This window comes from Gadus macrocephalus, chromosome 17 (assembly GCF_031168955.1).
Source record: "Gadus macrocephalus chromosome 17, ASM3116895v1".
Lineage (NCBI taxonomy): Eukaryota > Metazoa > Chordata > Actinopteri > Gadiformes > Gadidae > Gadus > Gadus macrocephalus.
Genome location: NC_082398.1, coordinates 8,707,188 through 8,725,698, shown reverse-complemented (window position 1 = coordinate 8,725,698; position 18,511 = coordinate 8,707,188). Strand labels below are relative to the sequence as shown.

At 44.8% G+C, this 18,511-nt stretch overlaps 1 protein-coding gene and 1 long non-coding RNA gene across 2 annotated transcripts; one reads left to right on the top strand and one right to left on the bottom strand.

Moving 5' to 3' along the window:
- The first annotated feature begins 6 nt into the window (after window positions 1-6).
- Window positions 7-5,146, top strand: LOC132475496 (uncharacterized). Its single transcript, XR_009529931.1, has 2 exons — window positions 7-489; window positions 2,916-5,146. It is a non-coding gene; the product is annotated as an uncharacterized LOC132475496 (long non-coding RNA).
- Window positions 5,147-11,232: 6,086 nt separating this feature from the next.
- Window positions 11,233-17,430, bottom strand: cnpy3 (canopy FGF signaling regulator 3). Its single transcript, XM_060076994.1, is given in 7 exon segments — window positions 11,233-12,547; window positions 12,550-12,696; window positions 13,000-13,117; window positions 15,546-15,668; window positions 15,931-16,027; window positions 16,369-16,495; window positions 17,152-17,430. Coding segments are annotated over 7 exon segments (960 nt in total). The 5' UTR covers window positions 17,291-17,430; the 3' UTR covers window positions 11,233-12,338.
- Window positions 17,431-18,511: the final 1,081 nt, after the last annotated feature.

Genomic DNA, 18,511 nt, shown 5'->3' with positions numbered 1-18,511 from the left:
CTGTCTATTTATCTATCTTGCATGCTTTCTTGTTCCCTACCCTGGCTATTTAGATGTGTAGCATGTAGAAGAACTCGCCTAAACATGCTATCTTGGTCTCAACCCCAGTGAGCTACACGTGCATTTACAAGAAATTCACTAAACATGCTATCTTCTTATCTAGCTTGCTGTGGAGCATGTTGAAGGACTTTACTTAACATGTTAAAAGATGTTTTGATGCAAGGTGCCGAATCAGGACCCTAAGTCTAGTCATCTTGACTGAAAATTTACTTTATTGCGTCTGGGGTCTGCTCTCACTTACACACACTGACCTGAGTGTGTGTGTGTGTGTGTGTGTGTGTGTGTGTGTGTGTGTGTGTGTGTGTGTGTGTGTGTGTGTGTGTGTGTGTGTGTGTGTGTGTGTGTGTGTGTGTGTGTGTTACATAGATTCTGCTGGCAATGAGGAAAAACCTGAACTTAATGGAAACCAGAGAGACAATGCAGCACAAGGTAAGAAAACACACACACACACACACACACACACACACACACACACACACACACACACACACAACCTCATTAACATTGAATACATTTTTATTGTATTGTTTCAAATAAAGAAGACTTAAAACGTTTCAGTAAATATCCAATACAAATACGAATCTGGACAAAACATATACAAAAAGATACAGACACACGGCGTACAATAATTAAGACAAACACACACACCAACAAGACATGTTCACGAATATAGAATAACACACACACAAACACAAACACACACACACACACACACACACACACACACATGGAGAACATGTGTGTGTTGGGGCCCAGGTTAGATAAGTGGAGACATTTAGCAGACACACTCTCAGTGGCCTCTCTTTGATCTGCTTCATGTGTGTGTGTGTGTGTGTGTGTGTGTGTGTGTGTGTGTGTGTGTGTGTGTGTGTGTGTGTGTGTGTGTGTGTGTGTGTGTGTGTGTGTGTGCGTGTGTGTTGATTAAAGCTTTAGAAGCCTACAAACTCAGTGTGTATGTGTGTGCATATATGCGGGCATATAATGTTTGAGTGTGCGTGTGTGTGTGTGTGTGTGTGTGTGTGTGTGTGTGTGTGTGTGTGTGTGTGTGTGTGTGTGTGTGTCTGTGTGTGTGTGTGTGTGTGTGTGTGTGTGTGTGTGTGTGTATGTGTGGCGGTCAAAGCACTTGGCTTACAGAAAAAATATCTCAAAAGAGCTAATTAACCAAAACACACATACCTTTCAAACACACACACAAACACACACGCACACACACACACACCAACACACAATGACAAATACAATAGGACACACGACCCCCCCTTCTTGCGTAAAACATTTTACACCTACGCTGGTTTACACACACATTCTCACACGCACACACACACACATCTCCATACTCTCTCACCTTCCACGTTCTTAATTAACGACTAAGACGAAAAGTGCTGAATAGATAGAACGACATCGCATTACAATCAGGAGAGAGAGAGAGAGAGAGGGGGGGCGGGTAGAAAAGTAGAAAGAAGAAGAGAATCAAAGACCCATATTGGCAAAAAAAAATTGAAATATAAAGAAGGAAATAATGAAGGAAAGAAAGAGTTAGGAAGACACAATAGGTGGAGAGATGAAAGTATAGAGGGAGAGAGAAGAGAGGAGGGCGGACATGGGAGAGAGAGACCGCGAGAGAGAAAGAGAGAGAGACAGGGCGACCGAGAGGAGGGAGGGAGGAGGGAGGGAGGGAGGGAGGGAGGGAGGGAGGGGTTTGAAAGCATGCCGGTTTGTGACCAACCTAATTGGCCACAAAATGCAGAACAGAGGAATGAGGAGAATGTGAGGAGGAGGTGGAGTCGAAGAAAGATAGGGGGAGGAGGAGTTGGAGGAGGAGGAGCTGAAGAAGGATAAGAGGAGGTGAAGGAGGAAGAGTTGAAGCAGGATATTAAGAGAAGGAGGAGGAGGAGGTGCGGAACGGAGGGAGAGACGAGGGTTGAAGAAACCATAAAAAAATAAATTGTGGTGAAAGATGATGGTCCAGAGAAACGAAGAGAGGAATAGGGGAGGAGGAAAGGAGGGCAGAGAGGATGAGGAGGCCGATGGTGGAGGAGGAGGTGGTGGTGGTGGTGGTGGTGGTGGTGGTGCAGGTTGTATTGGTGGTGGCAGTAAAGGCCCAGGGGGGATGTGGTGAAATATGTGACCTTGTTTCAGGGCCTAGTGACATTTGGCTCTCCAAGCTTAGACACACTTAACACCCTACCCACTAATCACACGCACACACACACACACACACACACACACACACACACACACACACACACACACACACACACACTTCACAAAATAACACAATGTTAAAATACAGTACAATAAGGTTCAATAGACTATAATACAATAGAAAAGAGGGGAGAGGATGGGAGAGGAGATGAAGGAGAGGAGAGGAGCAGAGGGAGGGATGAACAGAGATATAGATGAGAACATGTGGACAGAGTGAGGGAGGAATTAAAAAGGTAGAGAGAGAGAGAGAGAGAGAGAGGAGAGAGAGAGAGAGAGAGAGAGAGAGAGAGAGAGAGAGAGAGAGAGAGAGAGAGAGAGAGAGAGAGAGAGGGGGGGGGGGTGAAGGTGTGGTTCATGGTTGCTGTTATGCAGAAATGTAAACACTTTGCTGCGTCCGCAGAACGCAACGACACGACGGGGAGAGGTGCGTCTGTGTGTGTTAATGATGTGTGTGCGTGTGTTTGCCCGTGTGTGTGTGTGTGTGTGTCAACAACACCACAGGGATCAAAAGGGGAGAGACAGAGCTGAAAAGAAGAAGGGATGTTTGAGGAGAGAGAGAGAGTGAGAGATGGCAGGAGTGTTTGGAGGAGATTTAACCTCTAGAACTTCAACATCTAACTGGCCTTGTGTGTTGTTTTTTCCTTCCCCAGAGTCCCGGTCGTTCCTCAAGTCAGGCTTGATGTTCTAGAGAGAGAGGACCCCTCGCTCCGTCACCGTAGCAACAGCCTCCACACCTTAACTCTCGTCGGCACGGAGACTGTCTCCGGATGCTTTGACGGCTGACCTTGCTAAATGGGACAGCCCCCCACCCCTCCACCTCCTCCCCCTTCAACTGATGGCGTTGCTGGGACGATAGATCCTACAGGAGAACCGGGATCGTTTTATCTCTCTCCCTCTCTTTCTCTCTCTCTTTCTCTCTAAAATGTGACCTTTGTCATCCCTCGCTTCCAAGAGACGACAAATGTCTCCCCTGAGAACTGGGTCACGGCTGTTTCCATTAGGACAGCACCTGATTGGACCTCTCCTTGCCGTGGAGGGGCCTGGTTGGCTAAGCTGGCCCCATGAGGTCGTCAGGGAGCGCCCTGATTGGCCCGGTTTGACCTGGCTCCGCCTACATTCTAGATAAGCGATGATTTCTGCTTTCTTATGGCACGACCGAGATGTTGAACTCTTTAATAGCCACTTCCTTATTAGGACCCCCCCCCCCACCCCAGACTTAAGATCACCTCATTGGCTATTACGATGTTACACCAGCCAATCAGAGGAGCTCAGGACTGAGGAGGAGGGGCTCAAAAAATAAAGAAGAATCCAAGGAAACATAAATGTTGGTTTTAAATGAATTTAACCAACTTCAACTGGTTTTGTTTCTGTACAGAGACACACAAATGCATGGGAAACTTCTCTTATGTTGTTAAGCAACATTTTTTTAACTTCTACCACCCCCACTTTCCCCCCTCCCTCTCTCTCTCCTCCTCTCTCTATTACCATTTTTTTTCTTTATATATCCCTTCTATCTATTAAATGTTCTATCTCTCATGCTCTCTCTCTCTCTCTCTCTCTCTCTCTCTCTCTCTCTCTCTCTCTCTCTCTCTCTCTCTCTCTCTCTCTCTCTCTCTCTCTCTCTCTCTCTCTCTCTCTCTCTCTCTCTCTCTTGTTCTTCCCCCCCTCCTCCTTCTCTCTATGTAATTATATGTATGATTTTAAAATGTTGGTTTCAACATTTCTATGTATCTACGTACTTTCTAATTCACTCAAGGACATTTCTTAAATGATGAAAATGTAAAAGAGAAAGAAAAAAAAACTAGAAAAAACCATTGTCATCCATTTTGAAGAATATGTGGAGTGGTTTTTAGATTCTGTATATTCCCAGGGAAGATGAACTCTCTTCCTCCACGTTTGACCTTTTGACCTTTGACCCCTCACACCCTCATTCCCCATGTTACCAGCAGATAAATGAGTGACGTTTTTTTTGTGATGTTTAAACTCTGAGGAGCGCTTGGTTTGTCCCTTCTGAAGGATACAGTTGAACACCACATCTATAAGTGTGTGTTTATGAATCATATCCGTTTATAAATTATTTCATTGATTAAAAAGGTAAAAATGCAGCTTTAGAAATGCTAAAACAGTGTAACCACAAAATGATTGGTCAATGTAGTATATTAAAACAATTACATTGATTGGCTTACGAACAGCAAGCGGACGTGTGCTCGGATCTGCTTATGTTAGCATGCTAAGCTAGTTTAGCACATTTCTTCCGTTTTTCGTAGCGGCTAGAGAACTGTTCTATACTTAATCTTTTTAAAACCTTTAAGACCATTATTTTAAGCCCCCTCTGAAAAGAAAAACATATTGTTTGAATCGTTTAGCTTTTATCATCAGTTGACGCTATATTATTAACCAACCCACACGGGCGACATCATACACACAAAACACACACACACACACACACACACACACACACACACACACACACACACACACACACACACACACACACACACACACACACACACACACACACACACACACACACACACACACACACACGCACAAACCAGCTGCAGGCTACGACAAGCTTCAGGTCGTTAGCATATCACACCTTTCTGTTAACTAACCTTACCCCTACAGGGCACCATACCCGTGTATATCAAGCTCTCCTCATCCGCCAAACATCCGAAGGATTAAGAACTGTTGTGTTGAAGTTGAGTTGAATATTTGGAGTGTTCATTGTTGGTTTGTAGTTTATTATAGGACTTGTATACAGGAGGGAGGAACGTGTAGATAGGAACGACAGACCTCTGTCTGTCTGTCTGTTTTACCTTGACCAGTCTGTCACTGTTTTGCTTTTGAACTGACTGCAAATACACAGTATTATACTGGCTGTTGTGTGGTGTCTCTCTGATCCCCTCTCCCTCTCTCCCAAGAACTGTACAGTACAGTTTACACACTTCTTACTCTGTACCATGCACTGCTTGTTCTTACACACAAAAACACAAACAAGCATGCTTATGTACACACACACACACACACACACACACACACACACACACACACACACACACACACACACACACACACACACACACACACACACACACACACACACACACACACTCACACACACACACACACACACACACACACACACACACACACACACACACACACCTGGATATTGAGTTACTTAGAACACAAAATCTCTTCATATCTTACTTACACACAGACAGTAGCACACACACACACACACACACACACACACACACACACACACACACACACACACACACACACACACACACACACACACACACACACTCCTCCATCATTACTCTTCATTAGTGGGTTTAGGAGGTAAATTAAAGAGGGACTTTCCTCCCTGGCCTGCACTGCTGCTGGATGTGTGTGTGTGTGTGTGTGTGTGTGTGTGTGTGTGTGTGTGTGTGTGTGTGTGTGTGTGTGTGTGTGTGTGTGTGTGTGTGTGTGTGTGTGTGTGTGTGTGTGTGTGTGTGTGTGCACTCGTGTGTGTGTGTGTATTCTTCGGTGCAAAAAAGTGTATTTATGAGAAATATATGTATATATGAACATACTTGCATGCATGTTTATCTTTGTGTGTGTGTGTGTGTGTGTGTGTGTGTGTGTGTGTGTGTGTGTGTGTGTGTGTGTGTGTGTGTGTGTGTGTGTGTGTGTGTGTGTGTGTGTGTGTGTGTGTGTGTGTGTGTGTGTGTGTTTGGGTGTGTGTGTGTGTGTGTGTGTCCTGTTCTCTTATTGCTGACAGCATCTCATTATCAACCGACAGCTGGGAAAGGTCATCATTTAGTATCCCTCTCTCTCTCCCTCTCTCTTTCTCTCTCTCGCTCTCCCTCTTCCTTTCCCTCTTTGTATAATTCCATTATAACTCTTATTTGTCCTGTTTATTCGTCAGCTTTCTATTTTGAGTCTTCCTCCTTTATCTTTATCCCTTTTTTCCGTTTCAATTTCCCCCTAACCAGGATTGAGTGGTCTAGTCAGCCATCTTGGAAATATTTACTTTACACGCTCACTGAACACAATAGTGTGTGTGTGTGTGTGTGTGTGTGTGTGTGTGTGTGTGTGTGTGTGTGTGTGTGTGTGTGTGTGTGTGTGTGGTCGTGGTCGTGGTCGTGCATGCGTTCAGTGGCTACCTACTGAATTGGCAAAGTAGAAACACACAGACCGTTAAATATACACACGCACGAATACAAACAAACACACACACACACACACCCACACACACACACACACACACACACACACACACACACACACACACACACACACACACACACACACACTGGTTGATTAGGAGTTTTGTTTCTTGTCGTCTTTCTGGAACAAGGGATTTCGTTTTTTGTCTTCCTGTCTTCCGCCTATTTGACTTGATGGATGACACACAACACCTGCCACATGCACGCGCACACACACACACGCAGACACACACACACACACACACACACACACACACACACACACACACAACCATAGACACACATATACATACAGACACAAATGGTTCTGTGAATGTGTTTTGTCCTACCTATAATAACAATGAACGCTAAAATAAATAATTTTGTAAATTTAATTAATAAAAATAAAAGTTATGCTAAAAAGTTACCAACCCTGCTCATATTTTATTAAGGAACAAAAACAACAATAAAAAGGGAGGATGGGAGAGAGAGAAGAAGTGTGATGGAGAGAGAAGAGAGGAATAGAAGAACAAAGAGAGAGAGGGAGAAATGGGGAGAGAGAAAAAGAGGGAGACAGAGAGGGTGTAGAGACAGAGGGAAGTAAAGAGAGAGAGAAAGAAAGAGAGGGGTAATGAGAGAGACATTCAGACTAAATGGAGAGAGAGAGAGACAGAGATAGAGAGAGAAAGAGAGTAAGAGAGAGACCACATGATGAATTTGACAATTGTTTTTGTTTGCTCACATTTCCCGAGAGTGAAGCTTTTAATTTAATTGACATGACAGAGGGACTTAGCGAGGGGTGGCGGGAGAGAGGAGATAGAGGAGGGAGAGAGCAAGAGGGAGATGGCTCTTGAGATAAAAACTAAGATTCTTCCACTTTTCAGCCAAAGCATAAACACTCCCATCCATGCGTAAACATTTTTTTTCCACGTAAAGTGAATATTTAAATAGATATGAAGCACAACATGGAGAATAAAGTCTGGAGAATGAGATAACCACGTGTATCTGCAGCGGTCGGAGAAGCATTTGAGAGGATGGGAGGGAGGCAGATGGGGGAGGAGGGACAGGAGAGGGAATAAGGATGAAGATGTGACAGAAGGATAGATAGAGCGACGGAGTGGCTGGAGGGAGGGGTGACAGAGAGATGGATGGAGGAGGGTGGAGAGGGAGAGGTGTGATACTCTCTCCTAAGGTCTGTTTAACTCTCGTCAGCCGCACACACGCAAAGGTCACAGCATGTTCTCAACACGCCCCTGGCTCGGTGTGTGTGTGTGTGCACGTATGTGTGTGATAACTTAGCGCTGTGCGTGTCACACATTCCTACTTGTCCTTAATACCGTCGGGTTTGTGTGAACAAGTTTGTGGTCGTGTGTAGATTCACAATTAGGCCGATCAGGATTCCCCGGTTAAAGGGCTTCTACCCTTTAATATATAAGATCAGCCTAGAAGTTGGTACAGTCTGGTGGATACCAGACTGTACCAACTTCTAGGCTAATCTTATAAATTCCCCTAATTCCGCTAATGAACATCACACCTGTGGCTTAAATAACATGGCCACCTTAGGAGGGTGTAAAACGCCAGTCTCCACGACGACCATCTTTGCCGGACTATCTGTCCCATTGGCCGACGCCGGAGACAAAATGGCCGCTGCAGGGAGCGCTCCCCGGGGTCGCGACCCCGCATTGTACCGCGGTGGAAAACGAAGACGAATGGCCGTGCGAGGGGCCTGCTCCCCTTCTCTGACCCACATGGAGCGGGGGACATGGCGGCGGAGCCAAAATGGATGGTCACCAGAACATCCAGTTTACCGTCGGCCATCCCCTATCCGTCATCATCACCCTGGGTCTCTCTGCTGTTGATCCTCTCTCTCTCACCAAGCCTACCTTTATCTCTCCACCCCGCATCCCTACTTCAGGGGAGAGTTTGTCGTTTTTGAAGGAAAACAGGTGTGTGTGTGTGTGTGTGTGTGTGTGTGTGTGTGTGTGTGTGTGTGTGTGTGTGTGTGTGTGCGTGTGTGTGAGAGAGCAGACAATCATCGGTCGCACAGGATCTCCCATTCCGCCATTTAACCCCGATGATAAACCCTGCCGCTGCTGAGCATTGTGGGAAGGAAAGGGGTCACGCTGAGAAAGCAAGAGAGAGCTGAACCAGACCCTCTGACCCCGCCTGTAAAAGGTTGGTTTCATTCTGGGGCTGCAGGGGGCCGGCTCCACGGGACACCCCCCCCCTTTCAATTCCCTTTCACAGAGCGGACAGGTCTTACATGTAGTGGCGCGTGTTTAACCTCTAGAGGGAGTCCCCTAATGCAAACAAATGGACACGTGGTGTTGGAGATCGGTTCTCCTCTGACCTCATGATCTCAGGTCTGAGATAGAAGACAACTCTTCACTGCATGTTATTCACCCGGCTATACCACCATCCCTCCAGCTGTACCTCCATCTAAACATCCATCTAGCTGCTAAACCTCCATCTAAACATCTAACCATCCATCCAGATATACAGTACCTACATCCCTCCATCCATCCAGCTATACCTCCATCTAAACATCTCTCCATCCATCCAGCTATACCTCCATCTAAACATCTCTCCATCCATCTAGTTATACCTCCATCTAAACATCTCTCCATCCATCCATCTAGTTATACCTCCATCTAAACATCTCTCCATCCATCCAGCTATACCTCCATCTAAACATCTCTCCATCCATCTAGTTATACCTCCATCCAAACATCTCTCCATCCATCCAGCTATACCTCCATCTAAACATCTCGTCATCCATCCAGCTCTACCTCCATCTAAACATCTCGTCATCCATCTATCATTTAAACGACCGGCCCACGGACTAACCCTGTAACTCTAAACAAATGTAATACTTTTTTTAAATGTAATAAGTTTTTACAAGCACAAGCAAAAACACACACATACAGGAGTTATTTGAACAATCCGATTGGTTTAAAATAAATTAATCAAATACATCGAAAGGCTGGGGAATTTCTCTTTTCCAAAAACATTGCGTTGAAAACCCCAAGGTTCTACATATCCCTGGAGTAACAAATTGACCTCACTGACCTTCACACCTTGACCTGTCTGGTCTCTGTCCTAATGAGTTCTCGTTAATCACCATGATAACCGCGGTCTGTCAGAACTTTACTAATCCCCAGGCAGCTTTGTCTAGAAGACATACTATTCACATAATCATGGGTTACCTAAATAATATAAAACGACATTATACATTAGACTACATGAAGGCAAATGTATGAGTGGGTGGTCCTTTAAACCAAACGCACCTTTCAACAAGCATTGATATTGTAAATAATGCAAAAAAGCGATTGTAAAAATAGTGTGTAGGATTCAGTTACGGCATGAAACCAGAGCTGGTACAACACGTGTGTGTGTGTGTGTGTGTGTGTGTGTGTGTGTGTGTGTGTGTGTGTGTGTGTGTGTGTGTGTGTGTGTGTGTGTGTGTGTGTGTGTGTGTGTGTGTGTGTGTGTGTGTGTGTGTGTGGCAGTATTTGACATGTGTTATGTGAGCTCTCTATAAACAGACAGCTCTGAATAATTCAACAAATAAATACAATCCAACACCACACACAGAGAAGTCCCATACACACACAAAGTACATTTAATTTGAGCGCTGCATCAGAGGAGAGATTTGATTGTTGAAGGGACAATATGGCGTTGGGATTAAAAGCCTTAGTGACACAGCACAAACACCATTTCATTTAGTTACAGCTTAAGTAGATTTGGTTCTTTGTCAAATGACTGACATCTCCACAAAGAACTGGAATTCAATTCCGTTAAAATATAGAGTGCACGCAGCTTTTTTTTTTGTACAGAACACAAATAAAATGTGACAGCAGTTATGACAACTGTTATCATGTTTTTTCGTTATATTTTTACAGGGTTGACATTTTAAAACACTTTCGCCCAAATAATTAAATTTTTATATTAATCTTGTATTAATTCTGACAGCCAAGTCTATCGCAAATGTATACATCGGGCTCTCTCTTGTGGTCAAACCTGTTATTACACCTTCTGGGAACTAACAACTAACTGGTCACGTCACTAACCAGGTCACAGACAAGCGCAATGAAATTGTTAGTTATTATCGTTTATTATTGTCAATTTATGTTTCTTCACAACTGTATATATTGGTGTTTAATAGCAGTTGTCTTACCTTCCAAGAATGCTTCGTGTTGGTAAACCATATCTGAGACATGTTGATTTCTTTCCCGACCATATCCCTGTAGACTCCGTCGGGAGCGTAAACACAGAACGTAAACACAGCACACTGTTAATTGTCGACATTAACATGTAAAGTGTTAATCGAGCATATTTGAATTAATTGATTACAAATGCACCATAAAGTAGACGGGGGTACAAAACGGGGGTACGGGGGGTACAAAACAAATTAGCTGTAGCTACCTGGGTTATTTGATAACTTCTCGCGTGACGCCGCTCCCTTCAGGTAAGTGTTTGGGATGACATGGAAGATAGAGAAAAAATCCCTATAAATCAACGTGTATATGTGACAAAATGTTTCAGTATGATCTTTGAATATGTTATTTTTTTTACCTTATCTCTCCATGTACAGCACTGTGTTCCACACTTTATCATATTAAAAGTGTGATGTAAATAATGTTTGTTGTGTAGACTGTTCTTAATATTCTTGGATATAAAGTTAGTTAAATTGTTGGACTGCACCACTTTATATCCCGCTTTTACCTGGTTAAATAATGTCATAAATCACATTTGGAAAAAAGGATTCAAATCGGAAACCCAACCTTTATTAACACACTCTTGCATTACACTGGATCATTTATGGCTACAAAAACACGACACAAACACCAACATAAAAGCAGCATGGCCTGCTGTACAATCATCATGAAATCATTTCTTGAAACAAACAGGTGATCAATATTTAAAATCTCTAAATCCTCAACATATAAATCAAACATTCCCTTGGATGTAGTAGTAGTATAAACAGGCCATGATATTGTAGAGGGAGGGTGTGTGATGTCTTAGTTAATCTGGCGAGGGACGATGACGACATCCGTGGTTCCAGGGGTGACGACGTCATGATGTTTTGTGAAAAACGCTTGACTCCTTCACTGTTGCATAAAAAATTTAATCTGGGCCAGAAGCCCAAAAAAAAAAAAATAATTAAAACATGCCCAAACAAACACAAACAAATATGCCAATAGTTCAGCAATCACACAGTACCTTGGGCACACACGCACACACACACACACACAAACACATTTCACATTAGGATAGGAGCAGAGTTCGAGTTTACAGCAGAGAACAAAACACACAATCTGGGTCTTCTTCCTCAAGTTGCAATCTCAAACATCTCTGTTCGGCGCTAAAAACACCACCGCTCCACACACTAGGGAATTGAAGAGAGAGTCTGTTGTGGTAGCTCCGCCTAAACTCCCTGGTAAACCAAGCTCTGCTGGGGGTGGGAAACACATCGCTAACCACACGCCTCCTGGGATTCGAATGCATTGAGAGAACGTTGCTACGGCCCCCCAGTGCGTAACATTCATAGTATTTCACCGGTGGGCCATGTAGACTCATCACCATTGTGTTACCTCATTTAGCGCTAGATAGTGATCCAACCGTCAATTATTTGAAATAAAATCGTTGGAGATGTCCGAGACTGCCACTTTAAAGAAGAAATTAAAGGATGAAAAAATAAGGAAATTGTAAAAAAAAAACTGGAAATACTGACAGAAAAAACAATATTTTTCTTTTTGTTCTTTTTGTAAAAGGTAAAAAAACAACAACAAGGAAGAGAAGTTGAGAGAAGATGTCAAATGATCCTGAAAGGTGGAGCCCACACTGCGTCCGCCTGGTCGACCTCCACCCTCACACACCACTCCTCACACACAGGCTGGTGGTGGCAGCGGAGCACTGCTCCGGAGACAGGCTTACAGCTCGGTCTTCTGCCCTGGAAGAGGCTCCGTGGCCTGGACACCTTGCTCGGACAACACCCTCTCCCCCTCGTTCTCCTCCACGCGATCCACCGGCGCCTTGTTCCTCTTCTTCTTCCCCTTCTTCTCCTTCTTCTCCTTCTTCTCCTTCTTCTTCTTGGTGGGAGCCTCCCGCTCAGAGCTGTCCTTGCCCTTCCCCTTCTTCGCTCCCTTCTTGTTCTTCCTCTTCTTGTCCTCCGCCAGGGCGGCCGGGTCTCCCTTCTTCTCGGGCTTCCACTCCTCCGCCAGGCAGGCTGCAGCGAGGGAAGAGGGACGGAGAGCAGTTCCAACATTTTAATGAATGTGGGAAGAAAGATGGAAAAAAAAAAAGAATAGAAATAAAGAAAAATAAAAAAAAAAGAGAAACGAAAGGTCATAAAATAATTGGCATTGCCGCTAAATAATAGAATGAGGTTGGAGAGAGAGCGAAAGTGTGTGTGTGTGTGTGTGTGTGTGTGTGTGTGTGTGTGTGTGTGTGTGTGTGTGTGTGTGTGTGTGTGTGTGTGTGTGTGTGTGTGTGTGTGTGTGTGTGTGTGTGTGTGTGTGTGTGTGCATACCTCGGTCCTGTTCCTGCAGAACGTGTTTCTCACACAGGTAGGTGGTCAGATCCTCCTCCTGGGTGCCCTTGTACCAGTCCTCAATCACGTCCTCATACCGCTCCACCATCACATCACACTGTGGAGAGAGTGACAGGACGAATGGAAGGAGGATTGAGTGATGCATGAATGAACAAAATCATTAAAGAAATAAATACATAAATAAAAGTTAACAATGGCATATGATCAAGAGATGCATAAAATAAATTGCTGAAGAATGACGTGGATGAGTAAAATACACGAAGAAGAGGTAAATAGTTGAGACGATCAGTGCAGGTAACAGGGTGATGATATTCAATCAAACTAAAAGGAATGGATTAAATATGAATTTGTGGATGAATGCGGGAATTAGGGGGTGGGCGATATAGACAAAATATATCACAATTCTTTCTTTTTCATGTTTTGCATATACTTAAGAGTACCACCAAACTACTTTCCTTATTTAAAATAATTTGGCCTTAGATATATGTGATTGACAGGCTAGATGGATTCCCTGAAACAATCAAGAGAAGAGATGCCCTGATTGGTCAGTAATTAGGCGGGAGCTGTCTAAAAGCTCATACAGCAAATGTATGAGAGCACTGAGCAGTCTTCTCGAAAAACATATTATTTAATTTACGCACTTATACCTGACTGATGATAATGTAATTTTACCAAATCACATAAGCTTTTAGATCATGCTATAGATCTTGACTACAGCACATTCTAGGCATGCGTCTATTGCATTTTGCTTACATAGGCTATTAACCATGGGTAAGAGAAAATAATAATAATTTTGTTGGATCTAATGAGAGATGTACAGCTAAAGACTATGACGTGGGAATCAACGGTACAAAAGTAGAAGAAAATAAAGTCGAACCAGGGCTGTGCATGTTTGCTCGATATCACGCTCAAGTAATAAGATGACCTTAAGCAGCGAGCGACTGGGACCATCAACGGAGCCAGTGGAGCAGCGTTCACTGAAAGCAGAACCGCTGCTCTGCGCCTGTACTCGCTAATACATTGTCACTGTTCTGCCAAATTAAATTGTGCCAGATATTAGTACAGTGAAGCGCGTCATTCACATGCATTTTAACCGTGTTATCAGTCAAACGCTCCAACATTCTCCTTTTCCAAGCATGTTTTGTTATGTTGGGTTGTGAACGCCGTGCGTTGTCAGGCAGAACGGAGCACTGCGTCTCCACAGAGACTGGCAACTCTTTGATTTCATAGATGCTTCATATTGATTATGGCGCCTGGCCTATAGAAAGCTGTGGGAAACACTGGTTTCGAAAGATGACCTACATGATATTAAAGTGGAAGGGAGAGTAGTATAGGAGGGAGGGGGCATGTCACGACCCACGGCAAATTTGTGATACTTTCTTACTACAGCCGTTTATTTTATTAGCATTACAAGGAGCAATGTTATGTATGAAATGCGCCAGACAACCTGACGGTATAAGATTAGTGTCAGAGAAGCTTAACCCTCACTCGGATGCGGATACCAAAAATAAGCCGCTGCTCAGACAGTGCTTCAGCGTCCACAGGGCCTGTTGCGTTAGACGTCCGGAGGCCTAACCCTTATTGAAGGTGTTAACCCCTGTGGAAGAAGGTGCGATCTAAGATTTGGCTGAGAAAACAGCTCGTCATAGAGCTTTAACTGATAGAATATGCACCCGAGCAAGAAGCGAACGATCTCTCTTTAAAAGGCAGATCGTAACCTCATTTCGTTCCACCTAGCTCCACTCATCCATCTGGGATCAATCCATTGGAGAGGTGTTTGAGAAGGCCGGGCCATACCAAAAAACCCTTATGATTGGATAAACCACTTGTCCGTCATCTTTATCGACGTGCTACTTCAACCACTCACATCGAAACCAACCCGTGACGCTGATGAGAGCGTTCTCTGATGTTCTTTTAAAGAAAGCATATTCGCTAGATTGGACAACGCGGATGAAGTAGCAGCATCAATGCTTGACGCTTGCTTCCTGGATGCGAGCCGCCATTGTTGTCTGAATCAAAACATCCGCTTCTCCGCTACGTCACATCTATAATAATCCCGCAAGGCGGTCCTAATTGGCTCGACCATTAAATCTTGGGCCCAGATCCCTCCCAACGGGAGCGATCCCAGATGGATGAGTGGAAATTCATCTGCTGAGAGTCACGTTAGGCAGACCGTGCCAGATTCCCCAGATATTTTAATCGTTCACAATCTAATGTCGTCAGATCGCACACCCCTAGCATGTAGGGGTAAAGGGGTAAAAAAAAAAAAGGGTGAAGCAATGGACGAATAGATAAATGTATTGATTGATTACAAATATTTGATGAATAATTAAGGAATAAGATGAAATGGAGGAACAGATGATGGAAATGAAGATTGTACAAATAAACAAAATTATAAGTGGATGTTAAAACGAGTTCAAGAGAGGGAGAATAGAGGGAGGATGAATGAACGGCTGGACACAGGGATTCAAGACGGAGAGTTTGATGAATACATGGATGAGGAGGAGGTGGGGGGGCGGGCCTACCTGTTTCTTGAGGTCAGCGACCTCGGCGGACGTCTCGTTCCAGAGCTCATAGGGAATATCCATGACAACCTGCACCCCCTTATTCACCAGCCCATGAAGGGTGGAGAAGGTCTCTGACATACCCTGGGGAAGGGGGAGAGGGAAACGAGAGAGGGGGGGAGAGAGGAGGGGGAGGGGGGGAGGAAGGTGGAGGTAGAGAGAGTTTACCACCAAACGCATCATCCCATTTCTCCCTATGAGGCGGTCATGGTGAACACCTCCGACTGCAACCGGACTAGCACGTTAATAAACAAGAGTGTGGGACTTTCTCCCGTGTGCATTCCTGCTCCACGCGCACTACTGTTGGCTCTCTCCTTCGATATCCATAAGGGAGTTGACCTCTGACCTTGGCAAAGCGGTTGCTGCCCTGGCGCTCCTTGTGCAGACTGTACTCCATGAGACGCTGACACACGTTCTCCACCACCTCGATGAAGCGCAGGTCACTATGGAAACCAGGGGGGAGGGGAGGGAGGACCGTGGAGAGGAGGGAGAAGAGGGACGGAGAGAGGAAGGTGAGGAATACGAGGGAAAAGGAGGAAGAAGAGAAGACAGCAAAGTATTGGAAAGTGAAATTGGTAGAAAAATTGTAGAAGACAGGAAGAGAACAGCCTATATTAAGACGGCCCACAGGAAGTGAACTCATTCCTGTCCCCCAGTGTGTGTGTGTGTGTGTGTGTGTGTGTGTGTGTGTGTGTGTGTGTGTGTGTGTGTGTGTGTGTGTGTGTGTGTGTGTGTGTGTGTGTGTGTGTGTGTGTGTGTGTGTGTGTAAGATAGGCACTCTTACGATTTGACATATTTGATGGGCGCCGTGTTCTTGGTGTCCATGAAGCGGTAGTTGGTGTCAATCACTTCCTTGGTCTTCCCTGTCTCCTCAAACGCTGACTTCATCTCTATACTGACAAACTTACACACTGGGGAGAGAGACACAGACAGACAGACAGACAGACAGACAGACAGACAGACAGACAGACAGACAGACAGACAGACAGACAGACAGACAGAGAGAGAGAGAGAGAGGAGGGAGAAAGAGCAGCAAAGGAGAGAGAGAGAGAGAGAGAGAGAGAGAGAGAGAGAGAGAGAGAGAGAGAGAGAGAGAGAGAGAGAGAGAGAGAGACACACACACACACACACACACAGTGATGATTGAGAGAGTGGCCGTCACATACAGTATGAAGTGGGACTTTAAAAAGGAGAAGTGTTCTTTCAGGTAAATTAAAGAGAACTGGAGGGGTTTCACTTCTGCAAACACAGCAAAAAAATATTGGTTGGTTTAAATTCCATTCCAATGGGGTTGGTTGGTTTAATGGCCATGTAAAACCAACCAATCCCTTCACCCCAGCACAGCGATTTTATGAACCACGAATAATATACAGATGGCTCCCCTAACCGTCGTTATAGTAATACTGTATCACATTTGTTATGAATGTTATGAATGTCATGAACCTCTGAACACGGTGGGTGTTGTTACCTACACATTAAACGTAATTGTATATGAATACGATGGTGGTGTTATACCTTCACATTTAACCTAATGTTATAAATCTCTGAACACGGTGTGTGCTGCTACCTTCACACTTGTTCGGAAGATGGACCCATTCGTCGTCTCCGCCGTCCTTCTTCTTAGCGCCTTGGACCGCACAGTTCAGAAACACAGCCGCCAAACACGCCGTCAAAATCATGTTCACGTGCTCTACTTGACCTCTCATGATCCAATTTGTTATCGATCTTATGAGTCCAATCTAGGACCTAATGTTTGAGACTCTTTACATTCTATTAATACATCGCTGTGAAATCCGCTCAGTGAAGATAGGACGATCCACTTCCGCATGGGGCAGGGCAGCTGGTGGGGATACGAGCCAATAGGAGAGAGATAAGTGGCAGCTGCTCGACCAATGGGAGGACGAGGAAGATAGACGGAGTGAGGATGATGCTCCGAGCGTTTCTTCTCATACAGAAGACTCGACTGAAATCATGCGCTTTTAGTTGGTGCGTAGAAGATCTGACGATTCACAATTTTGTCAACAGAGGGCGACAAATTATAACGTATGAGGCGCAAAGTTCAGGTCAGTCAGTCAGTCAGTCAGTCAGTCAGTCAGTCAGTCAGTCAGTCAGTCAGTCAGTCAGTCAGTCAGTCAGTCAGTCAGTCAGTCAGTCAGTCAGTCAGTCAGTCAGTCAGTCAGTCAGTCAGTCAGTCAGTCAGTCAGTCAGTCAGTCAGTCTGTCTGTCTGTCTGTCTGTCTGTCTGTCTGTCTGTGAGTATGCCCATGAAGGGTGGAGAAGGTCTCTGACATACCCTGGGGAAGGGGGAGAGGGAAACGAGAGAGGGGGGGAGAGAGGAGAGGGGGAGGGACGGAGGAAGGTGGAGGTAGAGAGAGAGAGAAAGAAACTAAATGAATTACCACTAAACGCATCATCCCATTTCTCCCTATGAGGCGGTCATGGTGAACACCTCCGACTGCAACCGGACTAGCACGTTAATAAACAAGAGTGTGGGACTTTCTCCCGTGTGCATTCCTGCTCCACGCGCACTACTGTTGGCTCTCTCCTTCGATCAGTCAGTCAGTCTGTCTGTCTGTCTGTCTGTCTGTCTGTCTGTCTGTCTGTCTGTGAGTATGTTATTTGTATTTGGTCTAGTCTGGTTTTGTCTGGTCTAGTCTAGATTGGTCTGGTCTGGTCTAGACCGGTCTGGTTTGGTCCGGTTTCACTGGTGTGGTATGGTCTGGTTTAGTCTGGTCTGGTTGGTCTGGCATAATCTAGTCTGGTGTGGTCTAGTCTGGTTTAATCTGGTTTTGTTCTATCCTCAAAAGACTGGTTTGAGGAAAGGAAAAGAGGTGAAAGATTCAAGTGATACTAATTATGAAGGATTTATGATTGTGTGTGTCTGTAGGTGTGTGTGTGTGTGTGTATGCATGGGTATAAGTGTGTATC